The sequence below is a fragment of the Ambystoma mexicanum genome, chromosome 8, assembly GCF_040938575.1.
Source record: "Ambystoma mexicanum isolate Mex_15411 chromosome 8, UKY_AmexF1_1, whole genome shotgun sequence".
Lineage (NCBI taxonomy): Eukaryota > Metazoa > Chordata > Amphibia > Caudata > Ambystomatidae > Ambystoma > Ambystoma mexicanum.
Genome location: NC_090929.1, coordinates 1,662,343,645 through 1,662,371,385, shown reverse-complemented (window position 1 = coordinate 1,662,371,385; position 27,741 = coordinate 1,662,343,645). Strand labels below are relative to the sequence as shown.

The 27,741-nt window shown below is 49.8% G+C and overlaps 1 protein-coding gene across 4 annotated transcripts in view; it reads left to right on the top strand.

Annotated features, from left to right (window-relative positions):
- The window catches only part of TIAL1 (TIA1 cytotoxic granule associated RNA binding protein like 1), a 461,563-nt gene that overhangs the window by 68,365 nt on the left and 365,457 nt on the right, over positions 1-27,741 (top strand). For all 4 annotated transcript variants that reach the window (XM_069611938.1, XM_069611936.1, XM_069611935.1 and 1 more), the window contains exon 2: positions 4,857-4,953. In XM_069611938.1, coding sequence (XP_069468039.1) covers positions 4,857-4,953 — 97 coding nt within the window. The remainder of the gene's footprint in view (positions 1-4,856; positions 4,954-27,741) is intronic.

The following is a 27,741-nucleotide window of genomic DNA, read 5'->3' as shown; positions in this document are numbered from 1 at the left end:
AAGATTCTTTGAGGCCTAGTCCACGTGGACAATCCGGAAGATAAAGGAGACTTGACGCCTCTGTTCAGGATCTGCCCTGGATGTGGACTACGGAACATATTCCTGGACGATTGGCACTCCCTGTGCCTTTAGTGCCTACATTCCGACCAAACGCACGTGGAGGAGACCTTTGCGTTCTGCATGGATATGGTGCCTTGCACCATGAAGGACCCTCGTAAGCGGCTCTCCGAGTGGCTCTAGACAAAGATCCCCAGGCAGCAAACCTCACCCAGCAAGGGTAAATCTGAGCAGTCTTCTAAGACCGTTGAGGGAGCTCTGGCGACCCAACATAAGGCAAAGCACTGGGTCAGCAAAGAAAGTCGGACCATCCGGGTAAACTTCTGGAGAAGTCGCAGACTCCAGAGAAAGCCAAGGGAGCGGGGGCACTGATTCCCCCACCCCCCTGGTGAAGGCCCAGGTTCAACAGGCGAAGTCCTCCCTAGAAGAAGTGGTGGCGTCCTAGCGAAGGCCGCAGATGCAGACTTGCAGGAGGCGGCCCTTAAGACTAGAGTGTCCCTAGAGTGAATCGTCTGCTACCCATTGAGAAGACACCGGTGAAGATGATGCCAATCTCCCCTAGACCGTCCCTGCTGGTCGAGCAGAAAGGGGGGGGGGTCGTAGTCCTGCAGGGCTCGGACAGCTCCTCAGAAGGAGCTTTCTGGTCTGATGGGTGTATTGGACAAAAAGTTTGTCGGGGGCCAGGTCCTGTGGACCCTGGCGAAGCGGATGTGGAGCATGGCGAGGATACTGACAAGGAGCAGCTGGGCGGTGAGGAGCCAGAGGACATCGCACCACTGCCATCGCTCCCGTTGCAGCCACCACAGCAACCTCACCACCAGACATCCTACAGGTACTGCACACCTTGTGTTCAGAGATCCGGACAAGGATGCCCCTGTCGCTGGCAGGAGATCCTGCAGCACCTGGGCTGTCAGGGGAAACCCCCCCCCCCCCCCCCCCAACAAGAGGAGTGATCTTTCACCACCATCCCCTCCTCAGAAGGACGATACGGAACCGGATATGGTGACGGGCACGGACGATGGAGTGGACCTCCCATTGGCCAGGGCCTCACCACCCAACGAGATTGGCTCTTTCCACGCCATGATCGATAGGGCCTTGGAGAGGTTTCATCTAGCCACCGAGGAGAAGGCAGGCTTCCTATACCAGTGCTGGGAGGCCAAGAGGAAGACTGTACTTTCTATCACTTTATTGGATGACATTTGGGACGAGGGGCTGTACTTCCTCAGCCCCGTTGAAGAGGGACCAGTATGAGAAGTACAGGGTGCCAGACTCTGCACCCAAGTGTCTCAGACTTTGTGGTCTTGGCGGCGAAGTCGTCCTCCGGATCCTCGGAGCCTGTCCTCTACAGCCCCACAACGAGGGGAAAGAAGCTGGACGCCATGGGGCAGCGGGTCATCTAGTCTGTTGCAACGACGATGATCAAGGCGGCCAATGCCTTAGCCATCGTGGCCCATTATGACATGGAGCTGTGGTTCAAGATAGTTTCCCCCCCCCACCCCCGGACTTCCTTCCCGACAACAAGAGCGGAAGCGCTGGAGATCCTGCGAAGTGGCATTGGACCATGCCATTATGGTGGCCACGGACATTGCTGACACGGGCTTCTGTCAGATGGGCAACAGCATTTGCCTTCATCAGTGGGATTGGTTGAAGGCCACTAGCTTACGCCAAGATGTACAGTCGAGGGTGTTGGACATGCCCTTCGACGGGGACAACTTATTCAGCAAGACGGACGATTTGCTTCAGGCCATCAAGGCGGATACCAAGACGGCCCGGGTGTTGGGCACGCTCGAGCTGCGACGGCCGTCCTTCCGGGCCTCCAGAGGAAAGGCCCAGGAATACTCCCAAGTTTCGGTGGTTGCTCGTCATCCTAAGTCAACGGTCCCGCTCTTCGGTTCGGGAAGCCTACAGGGGCAGCAAGTCCGGAGGAGGTTGCTGCCTTTGCCAAGGTGGCACCCCCACAGCGAAGCATAATTGAACCGGCCGTGACGTTGGGGACCCCCACCCGCGCACCCCGGTGGGATTCCAGCTGGCGAACTTCGTCAGCGTCGAAGTCCATCTCTACCAACTGTTGGGTGCTGGATGCCCTGGCCCATGGGCACACTGGAATTTCAACATAAGTGCCTGCGCATTCCACCGGGGCCAGGAAGGAAAACCCATCCCTCAACTTCTGCTGGAGGTATGGGCCATGCTGAAGGGCGCGATGGAATTTGTCCCAAAAAGGCTCCGCAGTGAACTCCAGGTACTTCATGGTCAGAAAGAGGATGGGCGGTTGGAGACCCATACTAGACCTCTGCCGCCTCAACAAGTACATCAGGTCCCAGAGGTTTCGGGTGGTCACCCTCCACACGTGCTGGGACAACTGGACGAAGGGGCTTTTCTATCGTCGCTGAACCTGGAGATGCCCATTTCCACATATTCACAAGGGACACTGCTAGTTTCTGCGCTTTCTGGTCCAAGGGCAGCATTACCAATTCAAGGCCCTTCCCTTAGATTGAAGTTGACACCAAGGGTTTTCACCAAGTGTCTGATGCCAGTTGCAGCGCAGTTGCACCTTCAGGGGTTTCACGTCTACCCCTCCTGGACAATTGGCTCATCCGAGCGAAGTCGAGACTGCTGTCGAGCACACAGTGGGGAATGTCCGGCTAGTCGCGGAACTGGGGTTCTCGATAAACTTTGTAAAGTCCTGCTTGGTGCCATCGCAGGACACGCTGTTTCTGGGGTCCCGGCTCAACACGGTGTCATGTCTGGCGTCCCCGTCGGAGGAGAGAATAGCAGCCATCTTGGGCAAGGTACAACGTCTGTTGACCCTGAAGATCGCAAGGGTGAGGTCCATCAAGTCCCTACTCGGCATGTAGTCTTGCATTTACCTTGTGTGCCTGTGCAAGCTGTAGATACGACCGCTGCACGAGTTTCTTGATGCCTGTTGGATCTAGGTATTGGGACGCTTCGAGGACAAGATCACCCTCTACGGGAGTTTTCGACGAGGTTGGGTGTTGACACGTAGCTATCGGTGGGCGCTGATTTTCAGACACCCCCCTCGTACTCCGCCCCCCCCCCGCCATCAGATGGTCACAATGGACGCATCCCTGGAGGGATGGGGTGCACACACCGGTCATCTCCACTCAAGAGGCCTGTGGCTACCAGAGAAGTTGTTGCACATCAACGTTCTGGAGATACAGGCTGTGTTTTGGGCACTAAAGTCTTTCTTATTCATGTTATGATAATTGTGTGACTGTCCCCAATTGGGACTTGCTTCCCCTGACTTGCTGTTAGCCTGTCCTCAATAGGTCTGCTTGGGTCATACTTAACTTTTAGGTTGCTGGTAGCTTCTTACAAAAGTATATAGGTTTTACTTACCTTCAGTATAACTGTTATCCTAAAATAAGTTACTTATTGCTTTCCTTAGTCTGTGAACTGAAACCCGAAGGTCCAACTCCCCTAGAAGAACTGTTATCCTGAATCAGAGTTATGTTTTTACTGTTACTAGAAGAAGTTTTGCACTATTCAGAAAAGTATATTGCCCAGTTGATTTACTAAGTGATATCTTGCTGAGCGTCGCTGTACAACTGAAGGGGTCTACTACCCTGCTATTACTGAAAGTAATCTGAAAGCAACTGTTTGTTTTGACTTCCCTAGAACTGCTGTTAGGTGTTCCAAATTGGGTTCTATGAGTAGGTCTGTGTGCCTTCAAGCATAGTGTTTTTTTGTATTTAAAAACATTTTTTTTTTTTTTTAATCCGGGCTTGGAATTTTCCCATTGGCACACTGGACTAATTTATGGAATGCCTTGCAATCTGGTCCTTGTCCTTTCTGTATGAGTTGAAATGGAACTAGTGGAAGGATTTATTCTAAACTGCAGTCTTATTAGCAATAACAATGTTTTACCAGCCATGGCATTTTGTATATGAACCCGTTGTCAGACCGGGGTCTGTCATTGGTAACTTTATTCATGGGGCATAGTTGAGAAGGATAGCATTTTAAATGTCTTAAGTGGATACTGGTTGGAGGGGGGGGGGGGCAGATCTCTTAACTATGTATTCATAACATTAATAAGTCGCTAGTCTGGTATAGTTCTGCATTTTTTACAGATTGTTTCGTTTCCCAATGATCTATTTAACAATGTTCCTATAGTATTTTTTATAAAATTATATTCTACAAGGAATGTGCTTTTTAAAATTATTTTATGTTGCTTAATTGACTTATTATAGAATAAAGATTTGAGCATTTTAATTGATGTGAGTTCATGCCCATTTCTTAAGACTTATACCTTGTTTTTGGCCAGGCTACCCAAATGTAAATCTAGGGTTGCCTGAAAGTCTCTGGATTCTTTTGAGAATCAGTTCTGCTATAATGCTAAAATTCAGCACCTTCACCCAATTTTCCTAAGTGTTTGGCCAGCAACCTCTTTCAAATGTCTTTGTAGAAGAACAGCAGTTTAGTTCCAGTTTGACAAATTAGGCTGAAATGGTTGTACTGTTGGACACTGTAGCATTTAGTTGTACGAACACTTGATGGGTCTGTGCTCTGCCTTCTGTGACGGTGCACACATTTAAAAAAAAAATGTATTCCTATTGTTTTTCTTACCAAATTGGTGGCAACATGAAGTCACTTCTTTGGGGGGGGGGGGGGAGGGGGCGGCAACGCGTTAGTCTTGGAAGCAAGACAATGCAGCGCAACACAGGTTTGAATCCTGATCCTGTATTTTATTAAGCGTGTTTAAAGAAAAATAATTCTGGTGTAGGTTTTTATGTAAGCTGTTGAATAATTTATAAATTAAAACTGTTCTCATTTCTTTGCAGCTATGTTGGTAACCTCTCCAGAGATGTGACTGAAGTTCTTATTCTACAGTTGTTTAGTCAGATTGGCCCTTGCAAAAGTTGCAAAATGATAACTGAGGTAAGACCCGTTTAACTGGCAATATATTAGTATTGAGTGGTACATCAGTGTATTAAATATGTGCATTAGCACCCTGATTGGGGGAGCTAGGAATGTGGGCTGAAACGGGTAATCTGAGCTAGCTTTCCAAGCTGCCTAATGGCTGGTCCACCCCGGCTGCCATCTCACCCCACCGTACGTCACCCTTTTACTTTCCCCATTCCCACTACCCCATCTTAACTAATTCCGGCAGTTCTGCCACTGCAAACGCTCCTACCTCACTGCTCCTGATGGCTGCCATGGAAGGAGAATGGGGGCACCGCTCCGTACAGGGCCCTTCCTTCACTTTCCATGGTTCCCTGCTTTGACAGTCTTAAATTTCCGTTAAGCGGATGCCAAAGGGCTCCCCGTTCACACAATGAAAATAATTTCAATTAGCCCTGTCCCAGCCCATGGGACGGATGCCAAGGGCTGGAACGTGATAAAGTACTGGTGCACTCGTTATAGATCCGTCACTTCGCTCAGGCCTTTAACTTGGGCTGCCGAGCAGTTGGCATCAGTTCTAGCCCTTGGAACGGTTGCTTAACCCACATTAGGAGAGCTGTTTCCTGCGAGTATTGGACCTTGAGCCAGATTAATGCTCAATAATGGCCTTATGGAAGGGGCAGGCAATATTGCTATAAGAACATGCTAGCCAATGAGGGTAGAATGTTTAACCCGGAAAGGCCAAGGAGAAACAGTGTAATTTGGGGCCAGAAGGCCGCCTAGCTGCCCCTTCCATTCTGTTTTCTGCTTGGTGCCACCAATATTCCAATGATCTCATACTGTGCACCTGAATGTTAGAGCCATTTTTGCTAATGGCTGCAAATCCAGAACAAAAGCCGCAAATGCAGTGTCGTGAAGGAATATGCAGTAAAGCAGTCAGACTAAAATCTTGATGTTTTAGTTAAATAGCTGTTGGATGAACCGTTGACTGGTTGTGTGTTCTGTGCCATATAAGATTGCAGCCTTTGATGCCTTCATATGGCATTTAGGTATATATTGTGGGCTTCACCACCTCTTGTAGAATGTTTTCTGGTGCTATCAGAGTACATATATGTTGGAAGAGTGATTGTAAAACCTTTTGTAGAAATAATTGCATGACAACCTATTATGAATTATCCAACATAATACCTTTTCATCCAGCAGTCCTCTTGGTAATTACTACTAGTATTAATCTCAGTTAAACAACCCTAACACCTGGCTTTCTCCTCAAATAATACAAGTTTGTTGTGGAGGACTATACTAATGCATAATCAATTAATTTGCTCTTATAATTAGCATCTGTAATACTTAAATGCAATTACTCGAAATTGCATTTATCACTTACCTGGTATGGCAGCTCCTTTTTCAAATAGTTCATTGGGATTGAATGTTTTCTGTTTAATTTGTGTTGCTTTCAAAATATTCAATGTACTTGGAGAAATTTCTCATGCTGTTCATAGTCCACCCCAATGGTGGCAGGAGGAGTTTCAGCACTTTCCTCCTCCGCATTTTCAAAGTTGCATCGACAAGAAGAGATGCCTAGTAAGTTCTTTAGTTTTTAGGGCAACCTGGCCGGGGGGTGGGGGGGACTCCTTCCCGGGCTCTTATCCGGTCCGGGAGGGGCTTTAAAAGCTGTTACTGGGGTTTCCCCTGAGGTGCCTTCTAGGTCTAAGAAAAGTACCAAAGTTTTCTCAGAGGTCCTCCGTAAGGGGCCTACTCGCACCGGATTGCAATCTGAGGCCCCTGCTGTGGGGGCTATTCAACGGCCCAGTTCTACTGAGGTGGGTACAGGAGCTTGCTTCGAGGTCTCCTTGCCTGGAGCTTCCCATACAGACATTGGGGCGTGCCCAAGGCTTTTATTAAGGTTTTCTGTACCGAACCACGGTTCGAGCTCCCTCATGAGGGAGCTGTTACCGGACTAGGGTCCGAGGTTCCCCCATTGGAGGCTAAGGTGATCGACAGAATTTAGAGGCCTGTCATGGTCTTGTCAGCGCGGTGGGTTCCTAATCTGTCTCGCTATAGTGGGATACAGATTCTGTTGGGCGGGGGGGGGGCGGGCACAAAGTGAGGTCGCTGACCGTAATCCCTCTGTTACTGGCGTTGCAGAGGTTCCTCTTTCAGAGGATAAGTTTGTTATTAGTATGTCTCAGACATCCTAGGCAACGCAGTACCGGCTCTGCCGGGGTTCCTTTTGTCAAGACGCCTGACCTGTTTGTGGAGACCCCTGCCTCACTCACACATGTGACACAATGATCCGCAGGCGTTGACAAGATGGCACCCGTTCCCACATGAACTGCGACTGCCATTTTGGACTCTTCCCTTTCACCTAAGCCATCAGCATTGGGTGCTGGGAGCATATTTTCGGGTGAACAGCGTTTCTTGTGCACCGTTTAGTCCAGTTTGACTAGGATGCCATTACAGCACTCAGTCGCGCTACCTGCGGCGTCTGCACCATTGATCTACGTCAACCTGACTGGTGAGGGCCCCTCTTGGCAACCCTCTCCTTTGCTCCCCTGGACCTATTACTCTCATGAGAGGCCTCCGCCTGCCACGCCAGTGTCTAAGCCTTCGGCAGAGGATGCCTTCTTCGGAAAATTTCAGAAGCTAATGCACTCCGACCCCATGAAGGAATATTTCAGATCTTTTTAAGGAAATCTGCCCTCCAGGGCCTGGTTTCGTTCTGACAGTTCCTGTCACAGCACCGGTTGTTGTTCCCACCTAACAGTTAGCCCACCTCCAGCCCTTCCGCCTCCGCCGCCCTTGTCTCCAATAGACTAGTCTTTGGCGCCAGACGTGACGCAGGTCGAGCCAGACGTGACGCAGGTCGAGCCAGACGTGACGCAGGTCGAGCCAGACGTGACGCAGGTCGAGCCAGGACCAGCCCCGCTCTGTTAGGGCGTTCCATGACTGGGTACTGGACATGACTCTTCTGGATGTTCCAGTACCAGAGGCACCCCCTCCGCAAGTAGGTGTGCTTTTGGGCACGTTCACCTGGTATCCTCAGGAGCGCACAGGCTTGTTCTTTCAGAAGGATGTTTTGGCTGAGGTCCGCAAAGTCTGGGATAAGCCACACTCTGGACTGCATGTTAACAAAAAGATTGACACTCGTTATATGCTTCATACTTCGGAGGAGGTAGCCTTAGCGTCTTGCCTGGTTAGTTCCTCCACAGTGGTGGCGGCCGCTACGGTCAATCCAGACCGGCTTCAGCCACATTTACAGCCTTTTAGGGCTCAAAACGCCTTTTCCGCCTCGGTCTTTCTCTGATTTTCGGGGGTTTCTAGATTGGAAAACACGTCGATCCTCCAGCTGGAAATTCCCGCCGGCATTGGCAGCGCAGCCGGTTTTTCCTCTCGCTCCTCTGCTGCCTCCTCAGGTTCTGGGGGTCCTGCCTCTGAGAAACCTGCTAAATGAGGGTTTTTGGCGCTCGCACGAGACCCTAGTGGGAGCGCACATTGTGTCTGACTGGGAGGTGTGGCAGACCATCACCGAGGACCGATGGGTCTTGTCAGTAGCTCGGGCTGGCTTCCACTTGCCCCTGCCCCCCCTCTACCTCACCCTTCAATCCTCCCTTCCAGCAGTCGGGGACACCCTCTTTCAGAGCTAAAGTCCAGAAGCTTCTGGATCTCAGTGGTGGAACCTGTTCCCCGTGGGGAGGTTCACGCTGCCCAAACCCAACCAGGCTGGCCTGCGCACCATCCTAGACCTTTCCCAGTTCAACCTTTCTCCCCCTCACCCCCCCCCCCCCCCCCCCCCCACCCCAGAGAAATTCAAGATGATCAACCTCGGTCAGATACATTCCTCTTTACAGAAGGGTGACTGGTTCAGCGTGGTGGACCTTCAGGATGCTTGTATGCAAATCCTCATTTGGAGCCTGCATCGGAAATACCTGCAGTTTTCCATGGTGGAGGAGCATTTCCAGTTTCGTGTGCTCCCTTTTTGGTCTCAGCTCGGCACTGCATGTCTTTAAGAAGATGTCGGTCATCGCAGCTTATCTTTGGCTTCAGGGTATCCATGACGGCTGGTCCCTGCGCTGTCGCTGTCCACTGAAAGCCTTGTGCAACCTTCACACTCTGCTCCTGTTCCACCTTGGGCTGTCGGTGAGCTGGCAGAAATCCTCTGACGGTCTCTCAGGACTTGATTTTCCTGGGTTTTCGGTGGAACACGCATGATTACAAGGTATACCTGACCAGGGACAGAATGGCGGATCTGTTCGCCACGTGTCGGGTGTTTATGCAGTCGGAGAGCATGTCGGCCTGTTGGTTCCAAGTGCTTCTGGGCCTCAAGACTTCGTGCGTGATTGGTCTTCCTCTTGCTCGTCTTAAGCTGAGACGGACGCAGATGGCTCTTCGGAGCTCATGGCTTCAAGCAGTGGATCCAGATTCCAAAATGATACTGGGTCCATTGTTCATGAGGAGGGACCTCTTGTGGTGTTCGTCTCGCTGCAATCTGTCGGTGGGCGCTACCTTCCAGGACCCTTGCCCGCTATTGACTGTCACGACGGACTCCTCCCTTCTGTGTTGGGGTGCGACGCTGGATCATAAAGTATCAGATCTCTGGTCGCCACAGGACAGACAGCTTCATATAAATTATCTGGAACTTCTGGCAATATTCCTGGCGCTGAAAGTGTTCAAACCAGGTATTGTCAACAAGGTGGTCCATGTCTGCACAGACAATGCGGTGTCCATGTTCTATTTCAACAAGCGGGGACTACCTGGTCTTCTCTTGTGGATCTAGTCATTCAGATCTGGGAATGGGCCATTCAGCATGGTATCTGGCTGGTGGCAGTTCACATCCCGAGCCAGCTGAATGTCACTGCGGATGCCCTCAGCCGACGAGTAATTGTCAGCTACGAGTTGGAACTGAACACCAAGATCCTCTGACATTTTTTGCTGTTTGGGCACTCCAGAAGTGGACCTCTTTGCGACATCTACAAACAAGCTTCCTCTGTATGCCTCCAGGAAAGGGCTTGGAGCCTCATCACTCAGGGATGCTCTCAATCCCATGGGACAACATGAAGGCCTACGCAAGCTGAGGAATACGGTGAATTGCTACCTGCTGTTCATAGCCCCTTGGTGGCCAGCCAGGTTTTGGTTTTCGGAGCTTCAGCATCTATCAGTGTACCCACCGATCAAGCTTCCACTGGTTCCTGACCTGCTTCACCAGAGCGATCAACGGCTGTGGCACCCCTCCCCACAATCATTCTGCTTGGTGCCGGAGTTACGATCTTTAGAGCGCTTCAATTTGTCTACGAATAACATGTGCATTATTCAAGCGTTGTAACACAAATCAGACAGTTATGTAATTAAGAGTAGTTATTCCTGGGTCTTGAGTCCCTATTCATAGTTGTCTGGCCCTATGTGTGAATATCTCATGCACCCATATATGGTACAGTCATCCCGAGTTGGCGTTGATGTGCCGCCTACAAGGGGTGTAAAGGGTCTTGCCCTCAACTCTCTCACTACTTTTCTTACTCTAAAAAAAATAGGTGCACATTTCATGGAGGTCAGTGTTTTTTTTTAATATTGCTGCCCCCAGTCTGTGTCTTATGCTTAAAAATAACTTGACCGTATGGTCAAAGGCGGAAAATAAAATCAAAGAATTTTCTATCAATCAGTAAATCGATTTCTACTGTTTGATGGGGTTGTAAAATGAATTGCTTATTCGAGCCCTCTTATCAGACGTATGTAGGATCTCGGGGTTGTGGTCATCAGCCCTACAACTCTTAGTATGTCAACCGGTTTCAGCGGTGCTTCTAAATGGCCACCTTCTTCAGGACGGAGAATCTTGCATTCTCTAACAATAGCATTTTCTTAAAAAATCTCCACATTTAGGGGGGTTGGAGACCTACTTCGGGATACCCGCGGGCATTCCAGCTTTTGTCTTTGTCCCTCTCGCTCGGTGTGCTCTGAACGTTGTACTGATCTTGCTCGTTGCACCTGCTCATTTGGTGACTTCCTGTAAGCATCTCTATCCGAGACAGCCTGTTGAGATAGATCACAAAGGAACCTGAGAAAATACCCAGAATCAGGACAAGAGGACTGGGTGCAATTGACCTCAGCACCCAGAATAAGCATCTACACATTCTGTCAGGAAGGATCCCTATCCTACAGGTGGTCCTTATAGGAAGTCACCAAATGAGCAGGACCCAGACCCAGGAATAACTACTCTTAATTACATAACTACTGTCTCATTTGTGTTATAAGTGTTAGGGCACAGACAAGTAGTGAAGCCCTTTGACGCCCATTGTCATTCTGCATTATTCAAGCGGCCAGGAAGCCCTCAACACTCTCAGTATAGAAGTAAATGGCTATGCTTCCGTCACTGGTGTTTGGCTAGGCAGCTAGACCCCAGGGAGGCTACTATCGACATGGTCCTGTCTTTTGTCTCACATCTGGCAGAGTCTGGCATCCATATCTTGTCCTGCAGTCTACTGACCAGTGTTCCTTTTCACTGTCTAATCCAGTCATTAAAAGACACTTTGCGGGGCCTGATGCCTCTTTATCCTCCTGTTCGCAACCTGCATCCGAGGTGGGATTTGAATGTGGTCCTTATGGTCTTGTCATAAGCCCATGGCTACTGTAGATTTGAAGTATCTTTCGTGGAAAGTGTCCTTTTTTTGATTGCTGTGACTTTGGCAAGGCGTGTAAGTGAGCTTCAGGCCTTGTCGGTTGAACATCCATTCCTAACTTTTCATAAAGGTATGGTTGTCCTGCGAACGAATCGCGCCTTTCTTCCTAAGGTGGTCTCTGATTTTCATCTGAATATTTTCGATTTCATTGCCTGTATTCTTCCCAGATCCGGCCTAATAGGCCGAAAGGGTTCTGCACTGCCTGGATGTTGGAAGATCAAGTTCTATCTCAACAGAACATCTGAGTTTAGGCATTCTTTGCAGCTTTTTGTGACCTTCGGAAATCCGCAAGGAAAGCCGGCCTCGAAAGCGTCCATCTCTCGGATTGCAGCTTGTGTTTTGGAGGCGTATACCATTCAGAGTCTTCGGTTCCCAAAGGGAATTCAAGCTCATCATGTACATGGCAAGGCGGCTATTGCCTTCCAAAAATGTTCCCTGGGAGTCCATCGCGAAAGCGGCTACATGGGCATCCCCATCGGCTTTTTGTAAGCAATACTGTCTGGACCTGAGCTCCAGGGATGGTCAGTTCGGTCAAGTTGTGCTTAAAGACTCGTTTCAGTAAGGAGTTTCCATCCACCCGTAATTCCTGTGAGGAGTTCTTGGGAATCTCCATAAGTATGGAGGAAAGGTGACGGGACATAGGAGTATAATAAAGTTACTCACCATAGTGACTACCTTACTCCCCTTTCCTCCATATGCCCGCCATCCCCTCTTAAAAGGTTCCTGTTATTGCTCAAATGTCATAGACCTGACGATAGAAAAGGACTGATGGCCGATGCGCTGAGCTAAGGAGGGCGGGGTTACAACCGCGTGCAGTATCCCATGTAAAGACACATTTTTGAAAAATGTGGTGCTTTTACAAAGTTCTCCCTTCCCACAGGATGGAGGAATGTCCCATAAATATGGAGGAAAGCGACTCTGGACTAGGAGTAAGGTAGTCACTACGGTGAGTAACTTTAATGTGGTGTAGTTTAAGCTCAAACAAAATCTCACAATCTGTTTAATGTTCAACATACTGGATACTAGGATGTGCTCCTCGTCTTGGATTCTGCTTATGGGTTTTGGACTCAAATTACTCCTGCGTCCCGTCCCCTTTCCTCCATACTTGTGGGACGTTCCGTCCTTCAAGATGGGACCGGAGCACTTTTTAATAGAATCAAATTTACTTATTTTTATGCGGAGCCACCGCACGTGACCTGAGCTCCGCCCCAAGCAGCGCCCTGCAGTTCTTTTCTCTGCGTGGTTGGGATCGGACACACTTGCATCACAGGGAATATTTTTCTTTTTGTTCCCTTGTCCTTCATTCCTTCTCCAGTTACACGGTCGTCTTCCTTCCCTGCCGGAGCATCTGGGATTTGTGTCCTGTTCGTGTGAATGTTTCGCAAAGGCGGGTCCCAACTCAGTTGCCTAGAGTACTTAGGCCCAGAACACAATTGGGACTTGTGCTTCTACTATGACTCCTTTTTCCGTTCGGGCACTACAGTGTCGGCTTGGAGGAGGTGTTTAAATGCGTTCCTCCCACCGGTTTTACAGCAGGTTATTGAAGAAAAAAGGAAACCGCTTGTAAGTTTGTTCCTTTTTAGGGCACCCCGGCCAGGGGGACTCCTACATGGGGTCTTCTATGTCATGGAAGGGACCGAGCGGCCCAGTGCTCCACTTTCCTCCAAAAACCTCTGCAAAGGGGCTGCATCATCTGATCCTGTTTTTGGGGTTAAAGTTAGGCCCAGTGCTTCTGGGCAGTTGTCGCTGCGGTCAGACCTGAAGTTTCCACATCTGGAACGAAGTGTACAGAGTCTCGGATCGAGGTCCCTCTCAAGGTGACTAAACATACCGTGGTTATCTCCGAGGTTCCCCTTCTTGGGGCTATATCTAAGACCAGCAAGATGGAGGGGCCCCCTTTGAGGATTCTGGCTTCAGAGGTTGACTGTAAGCCTTCCCACACTCAGGCCTGTGGTGTAAGCAATCCTGCTGAGGGGGCGAAGCTGGTCAAGCAGCATAAGTCTTCTAGAACCGGCTGCGCCGAGGTTCCCTCTCTTGGGTCTAATTCATCAGCAGTCCCTAAGGTGTCTCAAACACTCTAGATGTGCTAGCGCCAGATTTACAAAATGGTGGTCCAACCCCTGCAGTCCTCGGTGGCTATTTTGACTACCTATGTTCACCACGGCTGGTGCCGAGGGGCTAGTTATTGTGGCAGAGCTTTTCCATGGTTTGGGGATAATAAAAACCTGTTCTACCTGCCAATGGATTGGCCTGCTCAGACTCCGCTGCCGTATACAGTCTTATTCCCTCCTACGTCTGCGCCTTTGATCTACGTGGATCCAGTTGGGTGGGGACCCTCCTGGCAAGCATCTTCTTTGCGATCCTGGTGGTAAGCCCCTTCCAAGCGGCCTCTGCCCACTCCAGCGCCTAGACCTTCATCTGAGGATGCATTTTTTTGGTAAGTTTCAGACGCTTATGCATTCTGATCCCATGAAGGCTTACTTTAAGGATACATTTCCATAAATCCTTAAAGCTGCATGAACTGGTCCCTGCTCCCAGAATCCCTATGCAGATTCTGGTAGTGCCACCTCCTCATCACTCCCTGTGGTTGAGGACCAGGTCAGCGATGACCCGCTCTATTAGAGCTTTTCACGACTGGGTGCTGGATATGATGGCATTGTTAATCATCCCAATACCTAAACTGCCCCCCAACAGCACCCCCTCCCCCTAACCCCCCCCCCTCGTCCCCCAACACCCAGGCTCCACAGGTGGGGGTACTATCTGGAGTCTTCACTCTGACACAGGAGTGCACTTGCCTGTTCCTTCGGTCCTTCGGTCTTCCTGGCAGGGGCGCGTAAAGTATGCAGAAAAACATCAGTGCGGGTAGCAACTAAACCAGAAAATTGATGCTTGCTACAAGATGCACACGAATGAGGACATAGCCTTGTTGGCATGACCGCTACCCTCATCGGTGGTGGTGGCGGCGGCAGCCATGCTCCAGTCGAATCCGGGCTCTAAATCCTCCACTGCAGCATCCGAGATCCTTTCCCAAGACGACCAGTTTCTTGATGCAATTTTTTTGGGGTGGGTTGGGGGGGGGGGGTGCCTTAGGGGCTTTTTTACTATTCGGCTATTCAGCTCAGTCATGCTAATAATGAGCTTATCCTGGCGGCTGCTAATGTCAAACTGTGGAAGGCGCTCAGTTTCAGGAATGTATTCCTCCTGATAGGCTCGAAGGGCGGCTTATCTGATGCCAGGGTTCTGGCACACGATGTACTAAAGGCTTCGGCCCATCATGTAGATGCCTCCCTTCAAGGCCTTCTGGTCGGGGTAGACCTATCCCTGCAAGATGGTTGTGTCAGTTGCTCGGGCGGGCTTACGCTTGCCCCTATCCCCCACCCCACTCTCCTTTCCAGCAGACTGGGTAGCCCTCCCTTGGAGCAGAGGTACAGAAACTTCTAGACCTCGGAGCAGTAGAACCTGTCCCTTGAGGGAGAGGGTGGAGGGCTATTACACTCTGTTTACAGCGCTCAAACCCAACCAGGCTGGCCTGTGCACTATCCTCTACCTATCCACGACCTATTCAAGTTAATCTTACTACCCCAAAGAGAAATTCAAGATGATTACGCCCTGCCAGATAAACGCCTCTCTACGAAGGGCGTTTGGCTCAGCGTGGTAGATGCATACATACATATTCTGATCTATAGCCTGCATAGAATATCTGCGCCCCTGCGTGGGAACAGAACACTTGCAGTATTGTGTGCTTCCGTTTGGTCTCAGCTCGGCACTGCATGTCTGAGCTAAGATGTCGGTCATCGCAGCATTCCTCAGACTGCAGGGGGGGGTTAATGTATATCCATACTTCAATTTGCTCCTGCGCAGTCCTTGCTCACAGGCTCCTACGGCCAATCTTCAGTCACTCCTTCAGCTCCTGCTCCATCTTGGGCTGTCAGTGAACTGGTGGATATCTTCTGACTGTCGCTCAAGACATGATCTTTCTGGGTTTCCGTAGGGATACTGTCAGTATCGGTGTTCCTGACCGAGGACAGGATTGCAGACCTTTCGTCCATGTGTCGGCTTTTCCTGCAGTTCTCACATGGCTGCTTGGTGTTTACGGAGGCTCTTGGGCCTCCGTATTAGCTCTACCTCTTGCATGCCTGAAAACGAGGTGCACTAAACTTGCTCTTCGGAGCTGTTGCTTCCAGGCTACAGAACCATATTTCAAGATAAATCCAGTCTCATCCTGCATGACTGTGGATCTTCAATGGTGGTCATCTGCCAGTGGGGACCTCCTTCCAGGAGCCCTGCCCCAAAGTAACGGTTACTACAGATTACTTCCTCTTGGGGTGGTGAGTGACCACCCGCGTCACCTCGCGGTGTACGATTTTTGTGGACGCCTCAAGACAGGCGGTTCCATATCAATTACCTGGAGCTCCTAGCAGTTTTTCTGGCGCTCAAGGCTTTTCAACCCTCAATTACCAACAGTGTGGTTCGAATTTGAACGGACAATTCGGTAGCGATGTTCTAAATCAACAAACGGGGGCACGAAGCCTCCCCGCCTAGTGGTCCTTGCTGTCTAAATTTGGAATTGGGCTATCCAACACAATGTCTGGCTTCAAGCTCTGCACATTCGAGGTCATATCAATGTGGCTGTAGACGCCCTCAGCCATCAATCTGCGGTGAGTTAAGAGTGGGAGATGAACAATGTTTTCACCAAGATCTTCCAGCAATGTGGTTCTCCAGTGGTGGACCTCTTTGCAACCATGATAAACGGGGAAACTTTCTTTATGCCTCCAGGGGCGGGCGCAGAGTGTCTTCCCCGGGGGACGTTGTGAAGATCCCTTGGGACAACATGAAGGCTTATGCTTTTCCTCACTAGCCGCTGATTCATTGGTCACTCTGGAAACTCAGGAGTGCATCGAACTGCACTCTCCTCTTCATAGCTCATTGGTGGCCAGCCAGGTTCTAGTTTTCGGAACTGCAGCTCCTGTGGGTGTCCGCTCCGATCATGTTGCTGGAGATTCTGGACCTTCATCAGAACAATCACCAGTTGTCACCCGTCCTCACAATCGTTCAGCTTGGCGGCCTGGTGCTTGAGTTCCGAATATTAGCACAGTTCAAGCTCTTGGAGGGCAACATGCATAGAATTCAATCGGCACAAAAGCCCTTTGCAAGAGCTCAATACATGAGCAAGTGGCTCGGTTTTTGTCATTGGTGTCAAAGCGCTTGAACCCAGCCATGCTTATATTGACACTGTTTTGTCTTTTGTATCTGACCTTGCAGCCTCTGGCATACACGTCTCATCATGATGGACCTATATGTCTGCCATTGCGACCTACCGGTCTACACAGTTGCTCCTTTTCACTGGCAAATCCAGTTGTCAAGACACTTTGCAGGTCGTCTTTTTCTGCCAGTTCGGGCCCCTCACCCCAAATGGGATCTGAATGTGGTCCTCACTGCTTTGTCATAAGCCTTTTGAACCCATGACCACTGCCGAACTAAAGGATCTGTCTTTGAAGGTGGCCTTTTTGATTGCTCTAACATCTGCAAGACGAATAAGTGAGCTTCAGGCTCTTTCTGTGGGACATCCGTTCCTAACTTTGCATAAGGATATGATTGTGGTTCACACTCACCCTTCCTAAAGTGGCTTCTGAGTTCCATTTGAACCAGTCAATGTCTTTATCGCTCTTCTTCCCAAACCGGTCTCTGATGCCGAGGGTCCTGCACAACCTAGACGTCAAACGAGCTGTGATGTTCTACCTCGGTAGAACAAACAAACTCAAGCTCTTCACAACTGTTACGTTTTGTGACTCCCAAAAGGGGAAACCAGCATCAAGCATCCATCTCCCGCTGGATAGCTTCATGTATTTCCGAGGCCTATAAGATTCAAGGCCTTCAACCACCAAAGGGCATTCATGCACATCTGGTCCGTGGCAAAGCGGCTGCTGTTGCCTTCCAGAATTACGTCCCTTGGGAGTCATTACCAAGGGGGCTACGTGGGCCTCCCCTTCAGCTTTTTTGAAACATTACTGTTTCGAACCAGGCTTATGGCTAATTTGGCCAGGCAGTTCTTAAGAATTTGTTCCAGAAGGGACATTGCCATTAACCAGTAACACCTATGGTCCGTGCTTGGGAATCTCCCACATGTATGGCGGAAACTCCATACGCACGCTGCCCCTTCTGAAAAGTAGCTTCTATTGCTAAATGGTCCTAGATCTGGCGATAGAAAAGGACTGAAAGGCGGTGTGCGGGGCGGAGCTCAGGATGGCAGGTCTACGGTCACGTGCGCCCATCTGCCCCAAGGGTGCCCTAAAGCTACTGCCCCATCCATTGGGGGGGCCTGTCCCACCCCAAATGGATGGGGGTGGGGGAGATCTCAGGCAGCCCTCCCTGGGGTCAGAGGCTGTCAATTCTCTTCCTCCCCCCCCCCCCCACTCCCCCTGAAGGCACAAAACATCCTGGTGGTCTAGTGGACCCCACCCACATATGTATATATTTGTTCCCCCCTGGGGCAGACATCCACCTATCTGCCCCAGGGGAAAATACTTATGGCATACCCAATACTTATGGCCCCATGCTTTGTGGGCCGGGGGAGGGATGCTTACTGTAAGCAGCCCTCCAACGTCACAGATCCCTGGTGGTCTAGTGGCATTGCTGGGCATAGATCGAGCGCTCTGCGCCCAGCAATGCTTTAAAAAAAGGTGGTGTTGGAAAGGGGGAGGGAGGGTCTCCCCTTTTCATCGACACCACCTTCGATCTGAACAGCACAATAGCCGTTCACATCGAGGGGGGCGGGGGGGAGAAAGGTGGAGACTCATTTTCACTGTGAAACTGAAATAACCCAACCCCTGGGCCGTGAGGGGGTGGGGGGAGAAACTGTCTACCTCGCATAGCCCCGGCGTTGGATTAGTTTTGTGCAAAACAGAATGCCTAAAAGGACTCGTTCTCGTCCTTGGCACTACGGAGGTAATGTAAAGGACGCAATAGCTCGCCCTTGGTATTAAAGAGGTTAATCAAATAATTTTAAAAAAAGTTAGTGAATGCAACGAAGTATGCTGTTGAAGTGATTTCCCCGTCTTGGGCCTTTTCTGCAGCTAATTGTATGTAATTGTTGTTGAAATGCACAATGTGTTCAGCTGGAAGATGAACTTGAAGTCTTGTATGCGTAAGGCAACCTATCCCGCTAGCGGTCATAACTGGTGAAGCAGGCAGGACAGCATTGAACAAACATACACCAACCTTTAAATATATAGTATATTGGGCCATGACACCGGTCTACAAGAACATTTTTTGGTACAATTATTTGTAGTAATAGCATTTTTTTAAATGTCTTTCTGAAGATTGTGTAGGAGGGCTCCTCTTGGATGGATAGTGGCAGGGAATTCCAGAGTAGGAGCTATGACAGTGAAGCTTGCTCCGCCTGCTCTCTACCTGGTAAATCTTGGTGTTCTAGGGTTAACGTATTGGTGGAGCGTAGGCAGCGTGGATTGGCACTTTTAGAGACTCTGTTTAAGGTAGGTGGGAGCATCAGTGGATTCACTGCTGTCTGATCGAAAGGATTTTCAATAACTGCTTTGTTGGGCAGCCTTTGAGCCTCATGCTTTACTTTGCTGTTTCATACCTGAGAATGCACGAAAGGCAGTGTTTTGGATCAGTTTGTTTTTGGTCGAGTTTCCGTAGAGGATGGTGGTACAATAATCCAATTTGCCGCTGATAGTGTGAGGCAATTGTCGGAGAGACATTATCTGCTGAGATTGATAAGCTTGGTGGAATAGACCTCTGATGAGGCAAGGGCTTTAACATGGTTTTGCATGGAGAGTTTTGAGTCGAGGTACACTCCCAAGTTTTCACATGGCTGGGAACGGTGTTATTGCCGTTGATGGAGAACAAGGTGAAGGCCATGTTCAGGTGAGTCGCTGCGTGTAGCCTATGATAAGGAGCTCAGTTTTAGGCAGTCTAGGATGCAGTCTGCAGTGTTTGTGTAGGGGATTTCAAGTTTGTTAATCAAAGACTTAGTGTACATGTTGTAGAGCTTAGGTGATTGACAAGAGCCTTGCGGGACCCCATACTCTTGTTTTTACAAACATGAATGTTTCAGCATTCTGAGCTTGCTAATTTGATGAATTGTTAGGTTGGATGTATAGAGATTGACCCTATGAATATAAGTTGATTTTGTTGGTTTGTTAATGTATGTAGATAGTGGTGTTTCTCAATGCTCTTTTTTTTTATTTTTCTTGGTTGAATGCCCTTGTAGTCGATGTGGTCGGAGATTCTAGGGAGTTTAGTTTAGGAGATGCAGGTGTGCATGTTGCCGTTCTAAGACTTGTGTGGCTGGCAAGGCTCCACTAAGCAGCCCAAGAGAGGTCTAACACATGGGTGGGGTGCTGTTGAAGGGTGGAGATAGATTGCTATTGTTAAGAGAATCTGTGCAGCCAGCTATACCGGGTTCCTTTCGGGTGGTCGTCGCTGTATGCTAGTGGCAGAGGTTGTTACGTCTGGTGCCTCAGTCTGGATGGCTACGTACAAACTAGACCAGATGTGCTTAGCCGTATTCTATCATGCATGGATGCTTGGCTGTGCCTGCGTCCACACTAGTGGTGTGAGATATACATACCATAGGCAGCGATTGCTCTGCTGGGGCGATAGTTGTCAATGTCTATAGTTGAGAATCCTAAACCAATGGGCCTAGGTTTCATGCTGTAGCCGGTATCCGCGTACATTAAACAAGGATGGAGGCTAAATCTAGATTTGGGAGTCCTGTATAGTGGGAGAAAGGCATATGTTTCAGAGTGTAGTCGGTTTGGACAAATGGTAAACCAAGACGGATGCCACGCTTAGACTTGAGAGGCCCAGGCATCCAATGCTGTAGGCTTCGTCATACAGTACACAAAGATGGGTGCTACACCTATACTCTAACCCTGTGGAGTGAGTGGGAAACCTTGCCCACGTTTAAAAAAAAAAAGCAGTGATCCTTATCACACAATGCTTCACCTAAATTCATGCATGGTGGTGGGTGGCTGTCTAGGCTTCTCAAGGCGGGCGGGTGGGGAGGGGGGTGGGAGTGGGGGTGGTGAGTTGGTAGTGGATCGGGTGTGCCACAACGAAAGCTGCTGGCTTGCCTCGGGTACTAGTCGGATGGCAGGGTTTAGTGATATGTGGTGGTGTCAGGATGAAACCGCTGCCGGCCCCTGAGATGTGATTTGATACAGGGGAGTTTATTAGTGGTTTGTTCACAGGGTGCCATGGATTAGAGTATTGGGAAGAGCCAGGCTTTAAGGGCCTTCCTAAATTTCAGGTGGTTTTCAGAGTTGCAGATGTGTAGTGGAAGGGAATTCAGATGATTGGCACTTGCACAGAGAAAGCGGAACCACCAAGCCGTATGGAGTGGTGGGATCACTAGGCGCAATGTTGTGCGAGATCGGAGGTTCCTGGAAGGTAGGGGACAATTTTGTCTGAGAAATTGAGGACCGGTGTCGTGGATTGCATGATGGGCGATGCACATGGCTTTGAAAGTGATGCGTCTGGCAATAGGGAGCCAGTGTAGGACTCTCAGGGTAGGGCTGATGTGTTCTCTGGTGGCTAGGTTAATGAGCAGGCGTGCTGCTGCATTTTGGATTTTTAGTATCTTTAGTTGGGATTCTGGGGCTCCTAGGTAGAGGCAGATTGCGTAGTCTAGGCGGGAGTTGATGGTCTAGAAATGGTGAGGTAGGGGAAGATCTGCCTGAGTATATGTAGGTGGAAGAAACCAGTTTTGGATACAGTGGTTGGGTGAGGGATAAATCTGAGTTAAATTCGCATCCAAGGTTTTTGACCACATTAAAGGGTGCTGATGCTTGTCTTAGTGGTTCGGGCCACGAGATTGGTTGGGGGAAGAGTGATGTTTACCGCAGATTAGATTGTTTTTCCAGGGTTGAGGATGTGGTGGTTGGCCGTCATCCAGTGATCAATGTCCAAGAGGCATGGTGCCAAGTCCGGGCTGCCTGAGCCTTCGGAGTTTGGGATTTTGAGGATGTGGGGTGTCATCTCCGTAGTTGTAGCAGTTAAGGTTGTATGAGAGGATGATTTCGGGAATGGGTTGTATGTAGAAGTTGAAGATTAGAGGGGACATGGCCGCTCCTTGGGATAAACCTTTACAGACTGGACGTGATATGGATGTGAACTGGTCAAGGTGCATGATTTGTGACCGGTTGGCGATAAAGGAGATCCATGAGAGGGCTGTGCTTATTCACAATATATACATAAAATCACATTTCCTATATTAAACTGCAGGAAACATTGAAATAAAGCAATGATGGTCGCAATTCCTAAATAAATCCTGTTCTGCTGCTTGTTAATCTGCTTAGAATCACATGCTGTGCATATAGTCCGACATCCAGTGGTAACCGCGGAGTATTGCATCTTGTCTTTGAGAATCGAAAGGGGACGTCGACATGGGCGTGCCTGTACCACTATCCCTACGTGTAGTGTACCCAAAATCCCTTGCGCGTTGAGGTCCCTCAGATCCGCCTAGCATACTGGTCGCCTTTGCGGCGCTCGTCCAGAGACATTGCTATTGTTATCCTTCGATGCACATTTTAAAGTTATTATCCTAACGGCCATTCCATCGACTGCTGTTTTCTGATCTACGCCAAAGCTGGTTCCAAGGACCTTTGTCGGGCAGTGTTCCGGTCGGCGTTGCCGACCACGTGGCCAGGCCTTCTGGCCGGCCTGAACAGTAGGGATAGTGGGGTTGTAACGCTCACCTGGTATCCACGGGGACGTCACTCAGCCTGTTCTGACCTCTTATGACCTCGAACCCTTCCCTGGAGGCTATTTGACTGGAGACTGGGCCTGAAACACAGGATTCCTAGAGTTTAACTCCCTATTGTCTGTGTGCTTGAACCCCCTTCTTCCGGGGGTCCAACCCTTCCCTTTGATCCACAGCTCACCTTGTTTTCTTGGAAAGTGTGCTCTCGTCCTGCTTTCAGCGCAGGGGCGCGTTGATTGATGCGGGCTCGTTGCTGCCTAGTTAGTTCACTGGCAAGAGTCCGACAGGTAAGTATAATGAGTCTTTTGAACAGTTCGCTAACTTTATTCCGTTCCTTCCTTAGAAGATGGCTGGCGTCCGGGGATGGCGACGTGCTGCTGAGATGAGTAGCGCTGAAGATGTGTGAGCGCGATGCGCCCCTTTCGTATTTGTATTGAATGGAGTTCTTTTTCTGTGGTGCCGCCATGTTTTCAGTGTGGATGCCGGTTATGAAGAAAGGCGGTGAGTAAGCACGGTATGCGGCGCCTCTAGATGTTTCCACGCTAACCTGGAGTGTCTTTTCCCTTTTGCAGATGGATGAGCAGTTCCGGAGACAGAGTTCCCCTCCCCCCCCCCCCCTCCCCAGAGAGGCTGGGATTCAGATAAGCATTTGAAGCTCGTACAGTCTTTAAAAATTTAAAAATAAGCGAAGATTAGCTGAATGCTTACTAATGCCTTTTTTCTGTTCTTTTCCCTTTTCCTTAGGAAGCGGCATGCCGGGAATGACACTGCCGAAGATGCCCGCAGAACAGAAGGAGCGATGAATGATGGGCAGAAGAGCCGCAAGGTAAGATGTTCCTAACAGTGGTGGTGGTCTTGCAGGAGCTGAGCGCAGAAGAAAGATGCAGGCCTACTGGAGACCGATCCGAACACGGCGAGTGTCACGCTGCAGGTGCAGAAAACACAAAGCATGTTTCTCAGCCTGGGTGTGGCTTAAATAGTCTCTGGATATCCCAGGTGTCTCTGGGCTGAACCGCACCCAAAAGACTAGACTGCACATGCAGGTCTGGGCACAAATATGTGGGGGCATCCATCTTGTTCCCATCAATGCACTAAAAGTCTAATCCCCAATGTTATCCTATGGGAGGGAGTGAGTGAGTCTGGTGCCACAAGCGCTAAGTCTGATTCCAAGTGGGTCTTTGAAGGGATGGAGAGGCCCTTGAGGGCCATGAAGGTGTCGTGGCCTGGCTCCAGCCTGACATCTTTGAGGGCTGGTGACATGAGGGGCAGGAATCATGACCGGCGTCGGGGTGGACATTTCCTTTTTCGAGACTGCCTTTCCCTTTCCTTTTTTCGAGACTGCCTTTCCCTTTCCTTTGTTCCCTGGGTCCCTGTCACTATTTTTCCTCAGCTATGGAGAGCACTCCGTTTAGGTTTTGCCCTTCTTGCAAGGCCAGATTTCCTTGGAAAGATAAACACCGTAAGTGTAATGGGTGTTTGCCCCTGAATCATGACGAGACGGTTTGTGTGGCTTGCAAGCTCCTGCGTCCAAAAACACTAAAGGAGCGCTGTGTTAAGCGGTGGGCAGCCTACGGAATGTCACATGCCGAGTCTAGTTCTCCCGCTGCCACAACCGCTGATTGTGATGAGGGTCTAAGTGACGAGCAGGCCTTTGATTTGGAGGCCATTGACCTCTCGGCAGAGCATTTCTGCTCTGTGTCGTCAGTCCCCCGTCGGGGCAACACTCTGGTCCTGCTTTGGGGACTGTACACCCCGGCAACAAGGACGCACTCTACACACTAAGGACACAACCCCGGGACATCTTCCACAAAACGGCCCATAGCACCAACGGGCACACTGAATATTTTAACCGTGCCCGCCGGTCATCCGGATCGGCAACCCTCCCTGCCACCGCAGGTGTCCCTTGCAACTGGGCATTTTAAGTCGAAGGACGCTGCCCCAATACTCAGGAGAAGGCGTCCACTGTCAAAGCTCCCGGTTCTGCCGAAAATAACCGCAGGACCGAACTAGACACCCTTCCCATTCTGAAGAGGTTGCCGAAAGCTTCGCTAGGATTATTTCTGCAGATAATCGAAAGCAATGGTCCAGGGATTTGGCGAAATCCAGGGATAGGCTGAAGGATTCATCGGAACCCACAGAGGCCCAAGGACTCAATCAACCGTCAGTCCCCCGAAATGGCTTTTCGGAAGGCACTGGAGGGATTTGTTTGATGTTAAGGAGAAATCTCGACATTCTACGACGGAAGATCCATTACAAGAGCCTTTTCCATGCCTAGACTACTCTGGTGCATCTATTTGGACCAGGGAGAAATTTTAGGAATGTATGGCTAGGTTAGAGAAGTTTGAGGTCCACGCCCAAGAGGCCTCGGGAAGAGTTCCCGTCCCCCTGTGGCTAAACTTCAAAGGTCTTTGATCCTTCTCCAGAAGAAGAAATAACCTCACTGACGATGAGGTTCCTGTGAACCAATGCAATCGTGATAAATATCCCTTTGACACTGAAGATGTTCATATCGACCCCAGAGGGTTGGGTTGGGTGGGGTTCAAACTCGATTTGGGTGATCCTCAGCCTTGGCAATTGCCTAATCCAACACCAGAACCTGATGCCTTGTGCAGGGATTTAGTCCCCCCAACCACACCCACTCAGCAGTCCTCCCCAGTTGATGACCAAATGGTGTACGATGTATTAAGGAAGACAGCACAACATTTCCAGATTGCTACCCAGGAAGATGTACCTGAGGCTGATTTTGTTGACATCTTGAGAAACCGCCAGCCAGCCAAGCTATTTCTCTGCTAAACTAGATCAAAAAAGCGGTTATCCCCTTCATTGACACCTGCCCTAACTAGAGCAGTAAATCCTAGAGTAGAAAAATAGTTTCGACCCTCCCCTCTGACCCCATTTACATCAGGGGCCATGCTACTCCAGACTCCCTGGTGGTAACTACAACCAGGAAAAGAGCGTGGGTTCCGCTATTGACTGGAGAGGCACCCCCGTACAAGGAGTGCAAGAGGCTATACGCTCTGGGGAAAAGTGTCAAGGCTGCCGCGGCTCAAGGTACCCTCCTGAAGAGACACGCATGGTTACGAAACTCTGGTTTCAAACCAGAAACTCAAGCTTCACTAATAAGTAAGCCAGTTGAAGAGACTAATCTATTCACGAAAGCAGTAGACCAAGTGCTCAAAACTGCTAGAGGCCTTCCCCAAGGAGGGGGAGCGAAGCGAGATGTTCCTTTTGTGGCCAATGTTTCCCTCAGAACCAATACAGCTCGGGAAATAATTGGTCCTCTCTCCAAGGAACCAGCAGCTACACCACTCCATATCCCCCCAAGAAGTCAACGATGTGGAAAAGGAAGGGGCCGGAATTCTACCCCTCGAGGTTCCCCGGGCAGATCTGGGTCCCCTTCCTGGTCAGGGGCCAGCTAACATTTCGTCAAGCATGGGAGGGAATAACTACAGACCAGTTGGTACTCGAGACTGTCGCTCACGGGTACTGTATAGAATTCTGCCGGTCCCCCAATTCAGACTTCCACATTCACGCCTGACGCAAGAACATCTGCGCATCTTGCTACAAGAAGTCGAGGCCCTGCAGGAAAGGGCGCCATAGAAGTCGTACCTCTTCTACAGGTAAACAAGGGTATTTATTCAGTCTACTTTCTTGTACCCAAAAAGGATCTCGCCATGCCACTGTACTAGATATGCGTCCAGCGAAAAAAATTATTTGTGAAACCTCACCCTGCAGGAGGTCATTTTCCTGCTCACGCAGGGGATTACATGGGAACATTGGACATGAAAGATGAATACTTTCATATTTCAATGGTGCCGGTGCACAGGAAAACCTCAGGTTCATTATACAAGACGAGCACTATAGCCGAAAGTACTACCCTTCGGCATAGCCTCAGCACCAAGGGTATTTACAAAAGTGGTGGCACAGGCTATCCATCCCGGTTTATCCTTACCTTGACAACTGGCTCATAACAGGGGACTCTTACGAGACATGCCTGTCAAATACCCAAAGGACTACAGACCTTTTATTCAGCCTGGGATTCTCCAACGGGAAGAAATCCAGCTTAGAACCCAGTCAAGCAGCTCCTACGGCCTGTAATTCGAGTAAGGGACAACCTCGTCTTCCCCTCCGAGGGTCTAAAATATGTTTCAAACCCCTCACTATGTATCCAGTAAAGAGGTGACGGTACGCAAGGCTATGAGACTGTTAGGAATGATGGCGTCATGCATGTATTTGGTTCCTCACGCATGCTTGCGTCAATGCAGGAGTGGCTCAACAGCCAGTGATGTCAGGCGAGTGGAAAATGGGTCGATCTAGTGGTTTTCTCGCCAGCCCTCGTTCTCTCGCTGCAGTGGTGGTGGTCGAGGGGGAACTCTTGAAGGGGAAAATCCTTCACCACCCCCGTAGTGGAGGCCACTCACTGCAGACACATCTCTCTCACAGGGTGGGGAGCTCACCTGTTTCAACAAACGGAGCATAGTTTGATCATCAGACCTGGCATCCAACCACATCTTTTAGCAGTTTTCAAAGCACTGAAGGCCTTTCAGACACAACTGCAAGGGAAGACAGGCCTGGTCCTCAGACAGAACCACGGTCATGTACTATCTGAACATGCAGGGGGGCACTCGCTCTCCAGGGCTGTCCTAACTGTCCCAGAACATTTGGATTTGGGCTCTCAAACACTTGTTCCTGTTGTCACATGTTCCAGGCGAACTCAATCTTCTGGCAGACATACTCGGCAGAGATTTCCCACTACCCATGGAATAGGAATGGCGATTACACAAAGGCATCGCTTGCAACGTTTTTGCATAATGGAGTTTCCCAGAGACTTGTTCGCAACTCTGGAGAACCCTCAATGCCAAGACTACGCCTCCAGGTACCCCTAGAACTGTTCCAAGTGGAACGGACTCTGGATCACATGGTCAGGGAAATTTGTGTCCCTCTCTCCCCCAGTGAAGCTACCTTGCCCGTACAACATGTCGCAGGACAAAGGGGAGACACTCCACCCATTGAACCTAGCGGCCTGGCTCCTGAGGTCATAGTTCGGACACCTACAACTCCCTCAGGTGCATGAACATACTTGGGGAAGCGAGGAAACCTAACCCCAGATATTGCTATTCCAGTAAATGGAAACGCTTCGTTATCTGGTGCAATTGAAAGGGCGTCAATCCCATTGACTGCTCTCCCACGCACATTGTATTGTACCTGACTCGCTCACTTGACTCAGGGCTGGTTTTTAATTCCCCAAAGGGTCACTTAGCGCCTCTGTCAGCCTACACCACGCCACAACCGAAGGTGTTGTGGTGGAAGATGCAAGTTAAGGCTTTCATAAAAGGGGTCAAGAGGATTCATCCCCCAGTCTAACCTCCTTAGATCATTAGGATTGTCTTCTGCCTTTATTTTTTGTACTTTTCCCACTTATTTATTTGC